Raw genomic sequence first — 20,669 nt, forward strand, 5'->3', positions numbered from 1 at the left:
TATAACTGCTTCTGTTGGTACTTCTCAAACTCTTTAATGATGAGGAGAACAGTGTTTTCCTCTCTATTTCATTTATTGATTAATATTTTGGGAGCAGAGACTTATCTGAGATCATTTCTAGAGAGACTAGACTCCCTGGATTACAGGCATAGAAATTTTGTGTTCTCTTCTCCTGTCTAGGACTCAGAAAGCCACCATAAAATGTGAATTTCCATAAACAGGCAACTGTAGGTTTTTGGGGAAGCTGCTGAGCAGTCTTAAGAGCAAGTCTCAAAGGAGCAGATTAGGGATGTATCTGATCTGGACTCCACAGAGCCTGAAAAATTGTATAGTGAAATTTACTTCAGGATGGAAAGATTACATTTTTTGTACCAAACTGAGGCAGAGATATTCCTGATCTGTTTGGGAGTAATCACAATTTTACTTAAGTAGCAAAGAGTAATTATGTTTTATATCTTTGAAGAGAGAGTGGCTTGCTGTAGTGATTCCCCTCACCAATTCCCTATTAATTTGAAGAGTTTGAGTTTCTCCACCTCCCTCTACCCCCACCTCCTTTTAAATGATGTAAAAGAGGGACAAAAAAGGATGTCATCTTTAGTCATTCAGCAATATGACTTAGAGAACATGGGTAAGAAACTTTTTTTTTTTTCTTTAAAAAAAAACAAAAATCCCGCTGCCCAAAAATAGGCAGTCTATCAACTCAGGCAATAGAAAAAATCTTTACTTCATTCATTGATTTACTTTCTTCTGACATTTTAGTTACTATTTAAAAATTACAATGAGTTTCTACTAGCATTTATCTTGAGCCCAAGTTTTATCCAAGAGATGAAGACAGTATCTTCAAAGTTGAGTTTTTAGACAACTGAAACTGAGGTTACTTTGTGATTTAGGTTAAAGTAGACTCACCATATATTTCCCAAATGTGAAGGATAGCTTGAAAGGACCCTTGTGAGAGGGCTTCATTTTGCCTCTCTGATCTTTTCAGAGAATCTGGAGAACACAGTCATTTTTCCTGATAATTGTTAAATAACTTAACCAGAATTGCTTATTGACAAGTAAAACAATCGGATGATTCCTTAGATGTGACTGTACCTTTCACATTTCTAGGATGCAGAAGTAGTGAGTTTCTAAGATTCTCTGTATCCAAATTACCAAAATAAAGGATGAGATTAGTTCAGAATATCATAGCATTTTTTTTAACCTCCTAATTACTCAGTTTATACCAAATGGGAAAAGTCCATTTCTTTTTCCCTTTAAATCTGAAAAAATAGACTTTTAAAACCTTGTAAAAATGAAACCCTTGTCAAGGGAGATGAGTTAGCAAGAGAATTTTATCTTTACAGAATTTCTCTTTGCCACTTGTTTCAGGTTAATGGTAAGAGTTACCCGCAGGCTAAGTTGCTATTGGGACAGATGGGGGCATTGCATCCAGCCAATAGGCTAGCTGCTTATATCACAGGCAGGTTGCGACCCTCAGTCCTGGACCTCTCAACCCTCAGTACTGTCATCTCCAAGGTAGCATCCAATGCCAAGGTGGCTGCATCCAGGAAACCACGTACCCTGTTGCCTTCAACATGCAATTCCAAAATGGCATCCTCCTCCGGCACTACAACAAATCGCCCTGGGAAGAATCTGAAGGCATTTGTCCCAGCAAAAAGACCAATTGGTAAGTTGGACTGTATATATGTTTTGGAAAGGCCTGTGACTTGGTTCTGGGCTAGTGAATTATATAGCATGGGAGTTGTAAAAATTAGGGAAATAAAAAATTTGTCATTCTTATTCTCAGTGTCTTGTCTTGCTCAAATTTCTGGGGAACTCTTCTGATGACCTGTAATACTAGATGAATTGAACTTTAGTTTTTACAGTTATTTCTCAGACTTTTAGACTTTTGTTAATGCAGGGAAAAAAGCTAACATTTAAAATTTTGTTTTTAATTTTATATTTAAAAAAAGAAGACATAGTCTTTTTTTTTTTATCCTCACCTGAGGACATTTTTTGATATTTTGTTCAGATAGAGTGGGAGGGAGAGAGAGAGAGAGCGAGAGAGAGAGAGAGAGAAACATCAACGTGAAAGGGACACATCGAGTGGTTGCCACCCACATAACCCAACCAGGGCTAGGGACAAACTGCAACCGAGGTACGTGCCCTTAGTGGGAACCGAACCCCGGTCTTTCGGGACCGCAGGCCGATGCTCTAACTGCTGAGCCAAACTGGCCAGGGCAGAAGACATATTCTTAAATACCTTCCCTAATTTAATATTTTTCCTATGAGGACTAGTGTTATTGGTACTAATCATATGTGTGTTCCTTGAACTTAGAAACAGTAGAGCTAGCAAAATCAAAGTGGGTTGAGTTAGTATAGGCTTAAAGTATATAAGAATCTTGTAAAACATAATTTTGGGAACATTATTCTATTCATCCCTGTTCTGTGAATGAAAACCTCTTTTGCTTAACATTTTAGTGCTGGAGTCTGTGATAAATTACTTTCTTGAAAACATTTGTGTTTTAGCATGAGAGTATATACAGTTGGCTTATTGAATGTCTCTTTTTGTTGTTTCAAATCTATTTAGGAATGTTAAGTGAAATTATCGATTACTATATTTTTTCCTCTAATAGGAAATTGAAGTCTCTGGCTGAATGCTGGAGTTGTGTGAAGATGGAGGGATAGGCATTGTATGTCTTAAAAATAATTCATTTTACCTCTTTTAAAAAAGTAGTGGTGATTTTAAAGATAGTCTTGTTCTGCCTTCTCATGGAATATGTCTTCATACAGTTTAGAAATGTTAACTGTCTCATAAGAAAAAAGGACTGCTATAAAGAGGTGGAGGTGCTGAGACAGGAATAAGTGGGGGAAACAAGTTTTAAAATTAGAATTGGGGGGAATATCTTAATTTCTTTATCTGTTTGAAGTTGGGTGCTGCTGTATTTTATTTTTTTAAATTTATTTTTAATTCTCACTTGAGGATGCGTATTCACTGATTTATATATATGTATATATAGAGAGAGACATGGGTGTGAGAAACATCAATTGCTTGCCTCTTATACACATCCTGACTTGGGATGAAACTTGCAACCTAGATATGTGCCCTGACTGGGAATCAAACCTGCCGCTTTTTTGTGTACAGAGTGCTGTCCCAGCCAACTGAACCACTCCGCCAGGGCTGCTGTATTGTCTTTCCTGGCAATTTGGCTATATTGTGTAGACAAAGATTCTTAGGAACACCCATTTTAATCCCTTTCTTGTTAGAATATAAAGTTTGGTGTGGGCTGAGGGAAGTGTTTGATTTCTGTGTATGGAAATTGACACGTATATTGCAGGTAGGTAGTACCTGTAAGAAACGGACCCAGTGGTGCACACAATAAATGTTGATAAACACAGTCACTAAGAGGATAAGATATGAGAACTGAAGATTTTTGACCTGCAAATTTTTATTTGCAGCGGCACGACCCTCTCCTGGTGGTGTGTTCACACAGTTTGTGATGAGTAAAGTTGGAGCCCTGCAGCAGAAGATACCTGGAGTTAGCACACCCCAACCCCTAACAGGGCCACAGAAGTTCAGTATCAGACCTTCTCCAGTAATGGTCGTCACACCTGTGGTTTCTTCTGAGGCAGTTCAGGTGTGCAGCCCTGTGACTGCTGCTGTCACTACTACCACCCCTCAAGTGTTTATAGAAAATGTTACTGCTGTGACACCTATGACTGCTCTTTCTGACGTGGGAACTAAAGAAACTACTTATCCTTCTGGTGCCACCACTGCAGGGGTTGTTGAGGTCTCTGAAACTAATACCAGCACCCCTGTAACATCTACCCACTCTACAGCCACTGTGAACCTTATCAAAACAACTGGGATAACTACCCCTGTGGCTTCAGTTGCTTTTCCTAAGTCTTTGGTAGCATCTCCTCCAACCATAACTCTTCCTGTTGCTTCCACTGCCTCCACCTCCATAGTCGTGGTGACCACAGCTGCATCTTCCTCCATGGTGACCACACCAACTTCATCTCTTGGCTCTGTTCCCATTATACTCTCAGGAATTGATGGGAGTCCACCAGTGAGCCAGAGACCAGGTAAGGCCTAGATGTTACTAGCTGGTTTACTGTACAGCTATTTTTATAATTGTGGTTGTGATAGGATTTTAGATATATTAGGGTAACAGTGCAGGTATTTCTACTATAATATGATATATATATTCTTGAAAACCTTTTTATTCTGCAAAACTGAACACTAAAAATAAAAGAAGTTAGGACAAATCACTGAAAAATGCTCAAAAACATTAGAATGGAAATGGTCAATGAATGAAACTGAAATAATGCATATGGGAGTGGAGCTCTGAGCCAGTAGAGCAGTCACTTAAGGTGGACACTGGAGAAAGTGTGGTCTGTTGTGTACTGAGAGCTAGGTGTGCACATCTCTGAGGAGAGCACCCAAATCTAGGGGCTCCTTTTTTAGAGATGGGGTGGGATAGTATAACTTTTTAATAAAAAAAAATTACAGGCTTCTGCTTATGCTACAACCAGGCTGAGGGCTTTTTCTTTGTCCTTGTTGAAGGTTAAAATTCTAGGTACTCTTGCCTAGTAAAAATCATTTGTGAATCAGCCCAATTTCCATGTACTACTGACATTATTCTCCTACTTATTATACATGAACTGATTGAACTAGAAATAAAGAGGTATATTTCTTTATCAACTTTTTAGTTAAAATTTAAAATTTTCTCTTTTTGGCTTAGTTTAAGTGAATTACTTTGGTAATTTTTCTATCTTAATTCAGCCAACTAAAGTAAGTAGTTCTCTTAGTGTACTCAGAGGAATTACTGTGGAAAAGAGTGAGAGGCTTTGCAGGCTTTAAGAGGAAATAATAAATAGCCAACAGCAATTCTCTCTTGGTTATTGATTATTTTTATTACTAAAGATTTTTGCATTCAGTGACATGGTCCAAATCCCTGTTGATATTTTAGGAAGGAAGTGACTTGGGATTTAGTTTATAAGTTGAAGTAACGTTGAAAGGAAAAGTGAATCACAATATTAAATGTGTTTGTCTTTTGCTTCTCCCCATAATAAGCATATAAAATGGTTTAATGTATCATTTTGGAAGTGAGATCATTGTTGATGAAGCTGCTTTGATTTCCTGCTGAATCTCATGGTTCACATTTTGTCATGTTTTAACTGATTATGTTTTCTAAACCATATGGTTTCCAATCTATATTTTTAATTCTGTCATGTAACTGTGAAGTTGTTTAGCTTTTTGTAGTCCATTGTTTCTCATATTTTAGTCACTCAGATTATACGTTCATGTATGTTTCTCTCATTCTCATTTGTACTATATTGACTTAATATTTTTATTTAAATCAACTCATTTGTTTACTAAAATTTATTTATTTATTTAGTTCATTAATCTTCACCCAAGATATTTTTTTCCATTGATTTTTATAGTGGAAGGGAGGTAGGCAGGGCTCAGGCGAGGAGAAAGAGAGAAAGAGAAACATGATGTGAGAGAGACATACTGATTGGTTGCCTCCTGCACATGCCCTGACTGGGCATGAAACCTGCAACCCAGGTATGTGCCCTTGACTGGGAATCAAACCCAAGACTCTTCAGTGTGTAGGCCGATGGTATAACCACTGACCCATACCAGCCAGGGCTTAAGTCTATTTTTATTAAAAAAAATTTTTTTTTTCCTTTATTGATTTTAGAGCGAGAGGAAGTGAGAGGGAGAGAGAGACATCGTTGAGAGAGAACATCGATTGGCCGCCTCCTGCATGCGCCCACTGGGGATCGGGCCCACAACCAGGGCATGTGTCCTGACCGGGAATTGAACCGGCGACCTCTTAGTGCATGGGTCGACGCTCAGCCACTGAGCCACCCTGGTCGGACTTAAGTTTATTTTTAAAAGGAGCGATCTTACTGTAATTGGAAACCAACATTACTTACCAAAATAGAGGTTAAACCCATAAATAAATGCACTGGAAAAAATAATAAAAAATAAATTTTTGCTGCCTACTATATGTTCTTAGTATGTGGCTTGCTCTCTGTTGATGAAGAAAGCTAGAAAATGCTGACATTATTATAGACATGATATCAAAGACTGGTACTTCTGTATAAAATCAAAAGATTAAAATTGGAAAGGGAATTACTTTCTGACAATATGAGATGAGGTTATTTTATATTCATATGCTACCCAAAATCTAATACCACTTGAGGAAATACTAATGTTAACAGATTTTCTTCTCTTTTACAAATGGAGCTGACTTAGATAACTGCTGCGGCTAAGGAAGTGTGTGCAATTTGTTCTAGGTTTATTAGAGGGTCCCAACTCAGTCACTTAGATATCTGTGCTTTTTCATTTGACTTCTCTTCTTTTTGTCTTGCCCTTCCCACATTTCAAGAAACAATGCCATAGTTAATGTGTATATTAAAGGCTGCTTTCATTCTCTGAACTGAGTAACTTAATTTTGAAGCACTTTCTAAAACTTAATTTAGATAGAAATGTTCAGGAAATTAATGCTTTAATATGTTCCTTAATTCACATATGATACATGAATGTTTTCGTTTAAATTTCACACTTTTTCTTTTTCGTACACAGTTTGGTCTTTGTGTTTTATTTCATTTTCAAGAGAAGTCCTGAATCTTTTATATATAATTTGTCATGTAAATGTTAGGAGCATGGCATTCTTTTAGAAATTTGGTATGTTTCATGGGCAGAGTGTCTATATGATGGGATATTATATGTGAAACTAAATTTGTGTTTTGGTTTGTTGATTTTTTTATTTAGTGACAAAATAAGGAAAAGATTTATTAATGTTAGATAATTTCACTAATTTGAATGGTAATGTTAAGACCAGTTTCATTTATGCTTATTATCATTATTCTTACCTCTTTTAGCCCTTGATCAGAAATCTATTTGTAGATTACTCATATTATTTTTCCCATGTCTCTAGTGTTTCTAAATATTTCTTCCAAACATTAAAGTGCATCTTTAGGTACTATTAATGGTTTTAAATCTCTTAATTCACATCTTCTGCATTAAACTTTTGCTTTTTCTGTTTGTTTTAAAACTATCTTTTGCCTCTTCCTAACCAGGCTTTATTTCCCTGCTTCTTTGATGTCTCTTAATTTCATTCCATTTTTTGGGGGTATGTATTTTTTTCTTTATGAAAACTAATTTCCACAAATCTTTACATTTTGTTTGTCAGTGAGTTTTAAAAGCCAAGAAGTTTGAATTTTTTTTTTAATACTTCATGATTTTTAGTTCTTGACTTTATCTTATTTGACTGTGACCTGTGAAACTAAGGCATAAGTCTAGTAAGTGTTAACAGACAGAATTTTAAAGTTGAAGAAGATAATTTTATCATGAATAATTTCTTTAGCTTTAATGACAATTCAGATTTAAAGGCCTGCCCATTTTTCATAAGGCAGCATTATCTCTTTAAATGCACCTCTTGACAATTGATGCTTTCTTTCTTTTTTTTTTAACTAGTCTAAATGTAAGGCTCTGCAATGTCTGGTTAATACTTTGGTTTAAGTTAAATTGTTTTCAACCAGAGGACTATGAAGTAGTGTGTCATAGAGGTACAGGATTTCACCAACTTCATAATTCAAATTAGAAGTTATTTGTAGCATGGTTAGATCCTATGTCATAATAATTTCTTCCTACATGTATTAGAGGGAAATTCTGATACTATGTTTCCATTTTCTGTTTTTCAGAAAATGCCCCTCAGATTTCAGTGGCTACTCCACAGGTTTCTTCTAACCCAGTGAAACGTGCTGGACCTCGATTGTTACTAATTCCAGTGCAGCAGGGTTCTCCTACTCTTAGACCTGTTTCAAACACACAACTTCCAGGACATCGGATGGTCTTGCAGCCTATTAGGAGCCCAAGTGGAATGAACCTATTCAGGCACCCTAATGGGCAGATTGTTCAGCTTCTCCCTTTGCATCAGCTTCGAAGCTCAAATACCCAGCCCAACTTACAGCCTGTCATGTTTCGTAACCCAGGTATATAATGAAATCTTTTAATGAGTTTTTTTGTTCTTATTGAATTATTTGGCCATATGTATGTTAATACACCAGGATTGGTCTTCTTAGTCTCTTAGAATCATCTTTCCAAAAAGAAAACTGTTGATATATGGAAGTTTTGATATATGGGCAGTGGTGATTTAAAGTTTTCCATTTCTTACCAGGGTCTGTGATGGGAATCCGGTTACCCACTCCTTCCAAGCCTTCAGAGACTCCACCATCTACTGCTTCATCCTCTACTTTTTCTGTTATGAGTCCTGTAATTCAAACTGTTGGGTCTTCTCCAGCAGTGAATGTCATCACTCAGGCACCATCGTTGCTTTCTTCTGGACCTAGTTTTGTGTCTCAGTCTGGTACATTGACCTTAAGGATTTCCCCTCCTGAACCACAAAGCTTTGCAAGTAAAACAGGCTCTGAAACCAAAATAACTTATAGCTCAGGAGGGCAGCCTGTTGGTACAGCCAGCCTCATTCCTCTTCAGTCTGGTAGTTTTGCCTTGTTGCAGCTCCCAGGACAAAAGCCTGTTCCCAGCTCCATTCTTCAACATGTTGCTTCTCTTCAGATGAAGAGAGAATCTCAGAATGCAGACCAGAAAGATGGAACAAGCTTTTTAAAAAGAGAGCAGGAAACTAAGAAGGCCCTACAGTTAGAAGGAGAAGCTGGAGACTCTGAGGCTAATGTAATAAAGCAAAATTCAGGAGCTACTGCCTCAGAAGAAATCCTGAATGATTCCTTGGAAGATGGGGGTGATCATTTAGATGAAGAATCCCTTACAGAAGAAGGTCCTGCAATGGTTAAACCTTCTGAGCATTCCTATATCACTGGGTCACACACAAGTGAAGACTATAAAGATGTTGATGAAGATGGGATTAAGAATCACAACAGTTCCAAAGAAAAACTGACTCTTCTAGAAGTTAAGACCATTTCTGAAAGAGCTAGTAATATGACAGTCCAAAGTATAAGTAATGTGCAGCTTAAAAAACTTGGTAATATGAAAGTGGAACAGCAGAAAGGATTAGACAGTTCAGAGGAAAAATCAAATAAATTTCCAATCATCTCTAAGGGGGACTGTACACGTGAATTATCAGGGAGTGTTGTGGAGGAGCATCAATCTAATCTACATCCAGAGGCCAAGGAAAAGGGACGTGGAGACTTCCTAGTGGACAGTCTTAGGGAGAGATGGAGAAAACACCTGAAGGGCCCATTGACTCAGAAATGCGGAACTTCACAAGAATGCAAGAAAGAGGCAGATGAGAAGTTAATTAAAGAAACAAAGACTTGTCAGGAAAGTTCAGATGTGTTTCAACAAGAACAACGCATCTCTGATTTACTTGGAAAAAGTGAAACTACTGAGAATACCAGAGTTTTAAAAACTGAATGTGATTCTTGGAGTAGGATTTCTAGGCCTGCAGCCTTCTCCATTGTTCCTAGGAGAGCTACAAAAGGGAGCAGAGGAGAAGGACATTTTCAAGGTCACTTACTGCTGTCAAGAGAACAGATACAACCAAAGCAAGAGAAGAAGGGTGGGAGAAGCAGTGCTGACTTCAGTGTTTGGGATTTGGAAGAAGACGAGGAAGATGAGAATGAGAAAACCGATGATTCTATTGATGAGATTGTGGATATTGTTTCTGACTACCAGAGTGAGGAGGTTGATGATGTAGAAAAGGTGGTGAGCCCATTTTTGTTGTGACTGAAACCTCAAGAATTTAAATTATTTACTAGACCCAGTAGCTTTTCAGAAGATCACTAAGACCTTGCTTGATACATTCAGTTGGATGCCTAGATTTAGATCATGATTTAAATGACTTTGTAGTTTTAGCCTTTGTCAGTCAGGTAACATTTATTGAGCTTATATTGTTCTTTGAGACTTGTCTGATATTATGGAAAGACTGGCTTAAGTCTTTGGGGGATAGATGCTTCAGACTCCCTATTCAGTTAGATTTAAGAAAAAAAGTCCTGAAACCACTGCTCCCATTTGATCCCAAATTAGTTTGTTTTTTTTTTTTGACATTTTTTATATAAAGTGACTATAGTTTACCTGGTAGATACATAAATAGAATGGGTGACCTTACAACTGGGGAGAACTTACCTACCTGCACTTAGATGTTCTTTTTGGAGAACAATGGAAAATATCATTTACTATTTTAACATGACTATGCCTTAAGTTTCTCTTTATCTCCTAAAATTAAATAGTTTTAGAATTTATATTCTGAACTTTGGTGGTCTTTTTTCCTAATATGACCTTTATAATTTATTTTTCTGAAGCCATTTTTTTGTAGACTTTCTATTCAGGGTCGTATTTACTGAACTAAGTAACTGAGAGTCAGGTGTGATGTAGGGCAGGAGTTGGGCAAGCTTTTTCTATAAAGGGGCAGACTATAGAATAGATGGCTTGCTGTTGCAACTACTCATTTGCTGTTTAGCATAAAAGCAGCTATAAACAGTAGTAAGTGAATGTAGTAGCTGTGTTCCAGTAAACCTTTATTTACCAAAGCAGGTGGTGGGCTGTAGTTTGCTGACCCCTAACATGGGATCTGCTGTAAATAATAAGATTATATCTAGCTGCCTGTGGGGTGCCCTGAAATATGGAGTGAGTCCCTCTCTTTAGGAGCAGATAATATGGGCCTCTGCACTGATTGCAATGCAGTGAGTTGTTTGAGAATCTCACTTCCTTATGTTACTTCAGCCTTTGTGTTAACCTGATTCATCTATGTTAATACCTAGTTGCCTTATGCAGATAAAACATAACAAAAAGATTAGCATTTTAAAACTCTAAAGTGTTTAAATAGTTTAATGCTGGTTATTTCTGTAACCTCATTTGTCTCATTTATAAAATGAGGATCTAGCTGTACAGATGGACAATTCCATAGCTCTTGCCTTCTATTCTATCTCTAGACTAGTCCTTTTTAAGGACCGACATTTGTAGGTAGCTTAAGAATTTGAATTCACTGAGTTTGAGAGTTAGATTGCAGATATTCTTGCACTTTTTACAGAGTCTCCCACTGTAAGTCAGCTTGGGTAAGCATCAGACCAAAAACAGTCCAACTTTAAAACCAGTGAAAACTATTGCTATAAAAAAAACTGACGTCATAGAATTGTGTGTCTTAATTATACAGGGTGGCATTGCTTGAATTTCCTAATAGGAAATCTGACATACAAGGTGCACTGACCTTTTTAAAAGTTAAAGATATTATAGTAAAAGATCTCTAAAATCTAAATTCTACTTTATATTTATATACATGTATACACCTATGATATCTTTATGCTTGTGATTAGCATTAAATTGAAATAGTGTAAGGAAAGTTGAGAGTAGCCCCCTTAATTAAAAACTTTCATTGTGAAGTTTATTGAATATTATTTACAGAGCCTGAAGTTAAAGCCTGCAGTAGGCAGACATTCTTCAGTTTAAATATTATAAAGTACCTACCTACATTATTATCCAGACTCCTTAGATTCTGTTGGGACTCTATTGATTTAGCTTCCTATAGTTAATTATTTTGGAGTTAATTTTAATATATGTTGTTTTACATCGTTTAAATTTAAGATACACTGTTTAAATTGTGCTGAAATTGGGGGACATAAATGATGGCTTGCATTTAGTATCTGTCACCCTTATGAAGCCTATAATTTGGGGGTAATTTTTACAGTTTAAATATAAAATTATTAAGGTGATTGGGATGTTTTATTTTGAGTTGTGCCTCTCTGGAACAGTATGATTATAGATAACATTCTCCCTGTTTAGTTTCTGGCATAGTAAACACTACTTTTAAAGGTAGACTTTAAAAACATCTGCGTATCTCATGATCTGTATGTTCTATTATATAAAATACACACTGAGTTTCTGTGACAGGTGCTCAATAAGTGCTACTGATTGACTCATTTTTAGTATAATTAGCAAGTAAAGCAAGCCTGGGCTCCTTTTGATATCTGAAATTTTTCCAAAAGCTCTTGTTCTGTGGGTTTGAGAGACTTAAAAGACTAGACTATATTTTTATTTCCATACCTGCCTTGAATACGTTTTTGTTGGTGTCTGTTGTGGTATTAGCTATAAAGCACTTTTTTTTTTTTTTAAATTTTCCAATTGCAGTTTACATTCAGTGTTATTTTGTATAAGTTTCAGATATCCAGCATAGAGGTTAGACAATCACGTACTTTATAAATTGTTCCCCCTGGTATTTCCAGTACCCACCTGGCACCATACATAGTCATTAGAATATGATTGACTATATTCCCTAAACTGTACTTTATATCCTTGTGGCTATTCTGTAGCCATCAATTTGTACTTAAAGAATTTTTTTTTTTTTTGGTTAATCCTCACCTGAGGATATTTTTCCATTAATTTTTAGATGGGGGGGGGGCACGGGGGGAGAGAGAGAGAGAGAGAAACATCAATGTGAGAGAGACATATTAATTAGCTGCCTCCTGTATGACCCCAACCAGGGCCGGGGATTGAACCTGCAACCCAGGTATGTGCCCTTGACAGGTAATCGAACCCATGAACCTTATGGTCTGCAAGCTGAAGCTCTAACCACGGAGCCAAACTGACCAGGGCTCAGTTTGTACATCTTAATTCCTTCACCTTTTCCACCCAGTCTCCCCCCTGCACTTTGGCAACCATCAGTCTGTTCTTAGTACCCATGAGTCTGTCATTAGGCACCCTTAATATAATAGAACCTGAATTTTTCTTTTTTCTACTTTCCCCCTTGCCAAATTTTATTTTGCTTCTATTTAAACTTAAGGTTTATGCAGCTTTAATGTATTCGTTCCTGAATTTTGTCCACTAGAAATAACACTGGCATCAATACAGCCTTTTGGGGATGCTATTCAGTCAAATGATGCCTGTTTAATATATATTTGTGATTTATAATGTGGTTCTTGGTTGCTAGCTTCATCTGTATGTTGCTTAATGAGTTAATTCCTTCCTAGGATTATCAGTACTCATGGTAAAAGATCAGTGCTTGACACTAAGTGGTTTTTATAAGGGGAGCATTCAGTTGAATAGTTTAGGTGTGCTTGCTTCCCAATACTTTACTTACTGTTGGAATGTTGTATTTCAGAATAACTGTGTAGAATTCATTGAGGATGATGAGGAACAGGTGGACATTGAGACTGTGGAAGAGCTTTCTGAGGAAATTAATGTTGACCACATGAAGACCACAGCTGCCCACACACAGACTTTTAAACAGACGTAAGTTTTATTTCTTTTTCAGTTATTTATTTACCATAAACAAAATCGTTCTGTTTAAGAGCTCTGGGTAACTGACTTGGGTTTTTTGTTCCTCTAGCATTTTTTTTTTTGATTAGTAGATGAGGACAGGAGCTGAAATTCAGAGGTAACTAATGTGTCTTGGTTATTGCTAGAAGACAGTGTGTAAATGTGAATAATATATGCTTTTGGTGTCTACACATTGGTATTAAAATACTACTTTTACTAGTTTATAGCTATTTAAGCTTGGGCAAAGTCTTTAATCCCTCTGAAACTTAGATTCCTTACCTTTGCTTTACCTTTGAAATGAGGAAAGTGTGCCCCCTTTCGAAGTGTTAAATGAAATAATATATGCAACTAGTATAATTGGCACAGTGGACCACTCAGTAAAGATTAGTTTCATTATCTTTTAAGACTAAGGCATTAGATTATAAATTTGGTTACCTACTAGTTGAGCAGGGGAGATACAGTTAGGAAAGTTTTTCTACTTGTTCAGCTACTGAGAATATGACAACCTTCTCAGGAAAATTTATTCCTTTTTTTTTTCAGTGAGCCTTGTGTTGATTAGGGATTGGAGTATGATAGAAAGAAGGGAAAGATGATATGAGTTCTTTATGCCAGACATTGTACTTTTCCTGTTATCTCATTAACCACCATATTTAGTAGTAATGAGTTGAGAAAGTAATTCTTTTATATTTTAAATTTATTGGTGTGACACTGGTTAACAAAATTATATAGGGTTCAGATGCACAATTCCACAACACATCATCTGTATACTGTACTGTGTGTGTACCACCCCAAGTCAGGTCTCCTTCCATCACCATTTATCCCCCCCTTTACCCTCCTCCACTCTCCTTCCCTTCCCTCTGCAATCACCAGACTGTGTCCATGTCCATGAGTTGTTTTTCTCGTTTATTTTTATTTAAAAAATTTTTTTTTCTTTATTGATTTTAGAGAAGGAGAAAGAGGGAGATAGAAACATCAATGAGAGAAAATATTGATTGGCCGCCTCCTGCATGCTCCCCACTGATGATTTGGCTCACTTCCTGGGCATGTACCCTGACCGGGAATTGAACTGGCGACCTCTTGGTGTGTGGGTTGACGCTCAACCACTGAGCCATACCAGCTGGGCTTTTTCCCTTTTTTTTTTTTTTTTGCGTAATCCCTCCACACCCCCAGCCCTGAACACCTGACAACTGACAGCCTACTTTGTATCTATTTTGCTTGTTAGTTCATTTGATTTCACATATAAGGGAAATCATATAGTGCTTGTCTTTTTCTGACTGGTTTACTTCAGTTAGCATAAAGATCTCCAGGTACATCTATGCTGTCAGAAAGTAATTCTTTTCTAGTGATGTTAAGAAAGTTTTCTTTATTACAGAGCTACTTGGAGGCTACTTCAGTTGCCTACTGGTTAATGTTGAAAGAATTTAAATCTCTTAAAAACTTTATTAGACTTAAGTTCAGCAGAATTGGCTGGATATTTAAGTTCATACTAAAATCGAGTTCCTAAACAATAGCAGCAAATAAAAAATGTAATCTAAAAACTACCATTTACAATAGTAACAGAAAAAAAACCTGGGACTATCAACAAAACTCTTGCAAGCCTCTGTAAAATGTTATTGAAAGACATTGAAGAATAATTTACTAAATGGAGGTATATCATGTTAATAGGTGAAAATAATAAAGGACCAAAATTGGTCAGGGCACACACAAGAACAACTATTGAATTCCTAAATAAGTGGAACAACAATCTCAATCTCTCTCAATCTCTCTCAATCAATCAATCTCTCTCTCTCTCTCTCTCATCAATTAATACATAAAGGACCAGGAATAACCAACACACACAGAGCATAGAACTATTGTAAAGGAACAGATTATTAAGAATTAGAAAAACTTGCCCTGGCCGGTTTGGCTCAGCAGTTAGAGCGTTGGCCTGCGGTCCAGAGAGACCCAGGTTTGGTTCCTGTGGGGACGCATACCTTGGTTGCAGTTTGTCCCCAGCCCTGGTTGGTCTTGCGGGTGGCAGCCACTCGATGTGTCCCTTTCACATCAATGTGTTTCTCTCTCTCTTTCTCTCTCCCCCATCCCCCCACTGTACCTGAACAAAAAATAGAAAAATGTCCTCGGGTGAGGATTTAAAAAAAAAAAAAGAATTAAAAATACTTTGTTTATCAGTACATCATGAAAACAGTGAGAAGGCAAACTTAGACTGGAAGGAAAATATTTCAAAATAGTGTTTGAGAAAGAGTATCAAGGATATAAAATAACTGTTACAAGTCAGTGAGAAAAAAAGGATTCAGTTAGAGAAGGAAGCAATGGTTATCTCGGGCAATTCACACAAGGAAACCTGTATGGCCAGTAAACAATGAAAATTTGTTAAATCTCACTGATAATTAGGGAAATACAAATTAAACCACAATGACTTTATCAATTCACACCCATAAAGTTGGCAAAATTGAAATTTCTGATATACTGTTACCTAGTTGGGGAGCAGTGGGAACATGCTACAGGTGGAGAGTATAAATTATTAAAACCATTTTAGAGAACAGTGTGGCATTACTAAAGTTGAAGATTACATGCCTTTCTTCCACCCATCTATTCCACTCCTAGGTTTATGCCTTAAAAAAGCTCAAACATATATACAAGGGATCTTGTATGGGACTATCCATTAGAGAGCACTGTGAAAATTTGCTAACAACCTAAACAACTACTAACATTCTGAAAAAAATAATTTTGGAAAATTCACACTTAAAAAAATTGAACTAGAATATATGTATGTACCACCATGTCTCAGATGTGAAGTTGAGTGAAACACATCAGTTGAAGGATACATACATATACTTAATATGTAATGTTTAGAGTGCTATGTAATATTTTCTGTTTAGGGATACATCCTGTATACCTAGTAAAACTAAATATGTGCATGGTACACTCAGTTTGGGAGTTGACCTATGAGAAGGAAGGAAGGAAATGTGATTGACACAGGATCTTTTAGTTTTGGGGGTTTTATTTATCAAGCTGGGTGGTGTTGATACCTAAATTTTCATTATATGTTTGTACAGGTTTGTATGTCTGAAATATGTCATGATTGAAAAAAGTAATCAGTTTTAAGGACTAATTGGGCCTCATTTCTTGGAGAAAAGAAGCTGGTTACAATTCAGACAATTTGTGATGGTTTGGTTTAATATAGTTATGAAAATAGGTCTTAGTTATTGAATTACAGTAAGACACTAAAAAATGCTGTCTTTATCTAGGTGCCGGACCCATATCTCTGCAGATGAAAAAGCTGCTGAAAGGAGTCGAAAGGTATTTATAATATATTTAATGATAATTACTCATTTAATATAATTGATAACATTTGTCCTTAGGTTTAAAAACATTAGCTATATTAGATATATTCAGGATTAGTTTTACCAGTGGGTTAATATAATCAGCTCTTTTTTTTTTTTTTTTTACCCTTAATGAAATTACATTGTTAATGCTTTTTTCCTCTCAATTCTCTGTCACACCCAGATGATAGAATAATTTAGAAGAATTAAAATGAGTATGGAGCCCAGCTGGTGTTGCTCAGTGGATTGAGCATCGTCCCATGATACTGAGAAGTCCCAGTTCGATTCCCGATCAGGGCACATGTCTGGGTTGCAGGCTCGGTCCCCAGTAGGGGGCATGCAGGAGGCAGCCAATAGATGTTTCTCTCTCACATTGATGTTTCTCTCTCTCCCTTCCTTTCTCTCTTTAAAAAAAATCAATAAAAACATTTAAAAAAATAAAATGGGTATGGAGTTTATGAAAATTGATGTGCTTATTAAGTTTCATGTCCAATTCAATCCTATAATGTAACGATGTGATGATATAAAACAAGCTGACATTCTTCAGTGACCTAAAAAATTAATTATTTTCTATAATGATGGCTACCAATTCAAGGAGCCATGAAATTATAAACCTTCTTTGATTTTATTAATGTATTTACTTTATATCATGGTATCATAATTAAGCAAGGCTTTCTCTTTATTCTTACTAACACTAAGAATGGAAGAGAGTTTGGTTGTTTAAATCACTTTCCACTTGCTATTCTGTGTTCTTAATTTCTTTTTTTTTTTTTATCCTCACCCGAGGATTTTTTTCCACTTTTTGTACAGATAGAGTGGGAGGGAGAGAGAGAGAGAAACATCGACGTGAAGGGACACATCGAGTGGCTGCCACCCGCACAACCAACCAGGGCCGGGGACAAATTGCAACCGAAGTACGTGCCCTTAGCGGGAACCGAACCCGGGTCTCTCCAGACCGCAGGCTGATGCTCTAACCGCTGAGCCAAACTGGCCAGGGCCTGTGTTCTTAATTTCAAAGATAAAGACAATGATGGAGATTAGATTGAGTTGGAGGGTGGTATTCAGGTCCTTTCAAAAACCACTTGGTATGATTAGTTTGATTTTGATCTAGTTTTGGGGATCACATGATGCATATTTATATGCTGTAATTATTTTGTGTATATTACCATTTTTTCATTCATCCTAAGACATTTTTCAGATGAAAGAATTTTTATAATAGCTTATTTATAAAATCCGTTGTTTTTGTACCCTAATTATTACATGTAAATTATTTGTAGTGTTTTGCTGTATATAAACTTGGTATTAGTTGTCTCTGTCTGGTTGTATTTTTTATTCTCCCATACTATACTAATGATCAATGAGTTTAACTTTAGAAAAACTGATTTAAGCTCTGGCCGAGTAGCTCAGTTGGTTAGAGAGTCCTCCCAATACCCCAAGATTGCGAATTGGATCCCTGGTCAGGGCACCTACAAGAATCAGTTACCCTGGCTGGTTTGACTTAGTGGTTAGAGCCTCAGTCCATGGACTGAAGTGTCAAGGTTTCAATTCTCAGTCAAGTGCACATACCTGGGTTGCAGGTTCGATTCCTGGCCTGGTCGGCGTCTTGAGGGAGGCAACCAATCAACATTGTATCTTTCACATTGATGTTTCTCTCTTTCTTTCTCTCTTTGTCCCCCTCTTTCTCTCTCTCCCTCCCTCCCTCCCACTCTATCTAAAAATCAATGGAAAAATATCCTTGGGTAAAGATTAACAACAACAACAACGAAAGAATCAATCAATGAATGCATAAATAAGTGGAGCAACAAATCAATGTTTCTCTCTCTCTTCCCTCTCCCTCCCACCCTCCTTTCCTCCTTCTCTCTCAAAATCAATAAAATAAAATAAAATAAAATAAAATAAAGGAAGACAGTGATTTTATATAAGAGTTTTGGGGTACTAGCAGGGTTATGATAAAGACAAACTGTCAGGTAAAAAGGAAGACAACTAGCAATATCAGAGGGGAAAACCAGAAAATCAAGAAACTAGAGGACAGGAAATGTGATTATTACTTTGTATGAATAGTATTCAAACTGTCATAGAGGGTAACCACTGTTAGTGATTTTTTTAAATTGTATAATCTATTAATAAAGTATTAATTTCAGTCTTGAAAAATGTTTAAGTACAAATGACAAATTGAGAGATGAAAGAGGGTAAAAAAATTAAGGAAAGGAAAATGAATGCTAATACCCTCATTTTACAAAGAGGCACTGTCTGTTGTTGAAGTGAGCGACTGAGATTAGTATTATACTACATTTGCAAAAGGATCAATAGAAGAATTAAAGTTAATGATATATCTATATTAGAAAGATGGGATGGTAAAATGAAGTAAGAGTGGTGCGAGCTAAATTCTCTTCTGAATAGCAGGAAGTAAATAGATAGCATTGAAAATTGAAAAGCATAAGCTTACATTATTTGTTATTTAGGTATAGATTTAAGAACCAGAAAAAGCATCAAGTGGTTCTGTCTGTGGGTTCATGTATAGGTGCAGGGCCCAGTCGCTTTTCATTAATTAATTAATTAATTAATTTTATTTATTTTTATCCACACCCAAGGACATTTTTTCATTTTTTGTTCAGATAGAGTGGGAAGGAGAGAGAGGAAGCGAGAGAAAGAGAGAGAGAGAGAGAAACATTGATGTGAAAGGTACACATCGAGTGGCTGCCACTCACACAACCCAACCAGGGCTGGGGACAAACCGCAACTGAGGTACATGCCCTTAGCCGGAACTGAACCCTGGTCTCTCTGGACCGCAGGCCAATGCTCTAACTGCTGAACCAAATCAGCCAGGATCATTATAAGCCTTTTAAATATTTATATTTAAAGCCCTATGTGCATCTAGTACTTCTTTATAGTAAATTAAAAAACTGAAGTGGAATAAATAAGAGAGAAAGGAAGCCTAAGGCATCCTGAGGGTCTGAAAAAATGCAAAATTTGAGATTTGTTTTTGTTGTTTTTAATCCTCATCCGAGGATATTTTTCTGTTTATCTCCAGATAGAGTGGGGAGGGAAGGCGGGAGGGAGGGGCCGGGAAGAGAGAGAAAGAGAGAAAGATCGATGTGAGAAGGGACACATTGACTGGATGCCTCCCTCACAACCCCAACCAGAGCCCGGGACAAACTGCAACTGAGGTATGTGCCCTTAGCCGGAATTGAACCTGAGATTCATTGGTCCACAGACCAGTGCTCTACCACTGAGCCAAACTGGCCAGAGCGCAAAGTTTGAGTTTTAAATGTTAAAAATTTACACTGTTGAAGTTAGGTTTGGAGAAGGATAGACTGGTAGTATAATGATGAATTGAGAGGCTGTTAACGATTTCAGACAGAAGATGGTGGGTGCCTGATACAGAGCAATGCCATTTGGGATAGAGGAAGAGGGAAGGTACAAGTGTAAGATTTTTAGGTGGTAATCTTTTGTTTGGATAGGCTTCACCAATGCCTCTAAAACTGAAGTCTGATTATTGGAGTGAAAAATTACAGAAAGAAGCAGAAGCTTTTGCTTATTATCGCCGGACACACACTGCCAATGAGCGGCGCCGGCGTGGTGAAATGAGGGATCTCTTTGAGAAATTGAAGATCACATTGGGATTACTTCATTCTTCCAAGGTTTCCAAAAGTCTCATTCTCACTAGGGTAAGTGTTCTGTGTAAATGACAAATAAGAGCTTGACTAAAGAGAATCGTTTAGACATAACAGAAGAGAAAATAGTACCATACAAGGGAAATTGAAATAGAGTTATATTTAACATTTGAATATGGACTAGTGAAGGCCCAGTACATCCTTTAGGGGAGAAATTTCTTATGTTGTATTAGAGTAGCTTTTCATTAAAAGTTAGATTCGTAATCAGCACAGCCATCCTTCCTTCAAATAAAGTCAGAAACCCTGTAAGCTCTGTTTAGCACAGTCTCTTTACATTGGTGTTCTCTATAGCACTTAGAACAGTTTATTTCATAGCACTTAGAATAGTTTATTACAGTGAAAAGCACAACGTAAGTGATATTTCAACATACTTTTAAACAGTTGACAGTCTATCAAAAGAAAACCTGAAATAGTCAAGCTAGCAAAGGTTTTAAGTTTGCATGTAGA

General features: G+C 36.8%; 1 protein-coding gene across 13 annotated transcripts in view; it reads left to right on the forward strand.

Annotated features, from left to right (window-relative positions):
* The window catches only part of MGA (MAX dimerization protein MGA), a 147,794-nt gene that overhangs the window by 119,440 nt on the left and 7,685 nt on the right, over positions 1-20,669 (forward strand). For 6 of the 13 annotated variants that reach the window (XM_036244982.1, XM_036244959.1, XM_036245025.1 and 3 more), the window contains exons 14-20: positions 1,369-1,666; positions 3,439-4,065; positions 7,699-7,989; positions 8,175-9,679; positions 13,068-13,198; positions 16,474-16,525; positions 20,010-20,216. In XM_036244982.1, coding sequence (XP_036100875.1) covers positions 1,369-1,666; positions 3,439-4,065; positions 7,699-7,989; positions 8,175-9,679; positions 13,068-13,198; positions 16,474-16,525; positions 20,010-20,216 — 3,111 coding nt within the window. The remainder of the gene's footprint in view (positions 1-1,368; positions 1,667-3,438; positions 4,066-7,698; positions 7,990-8,174; positions 9,680-13,067; positions 13,199-16,473; positions 16,526-20,009; positions 20,217-20,669) is intronic. The other 7 variants (XM_036245010.1, XM_036245042.1, XM_036245017.1 and 4 more) reach the window with 6 other exon arrangements.

The sequence above is a fragment of the Molossus molossus genome, unplaced genomic scaffold (genome assembly GCF_014108415.1).
Source record: "Molossus molossus isolate mMolMol1 unplaced genomic scaffold, mMolMol1.p scaffold_m16_p_1, whole genome shotgun sequence".
NCBI lineage: Eukaryota > Metazoa > Chordata > Mammalia > Chiroptera > Molossidae > Molossus > Molossus molossus.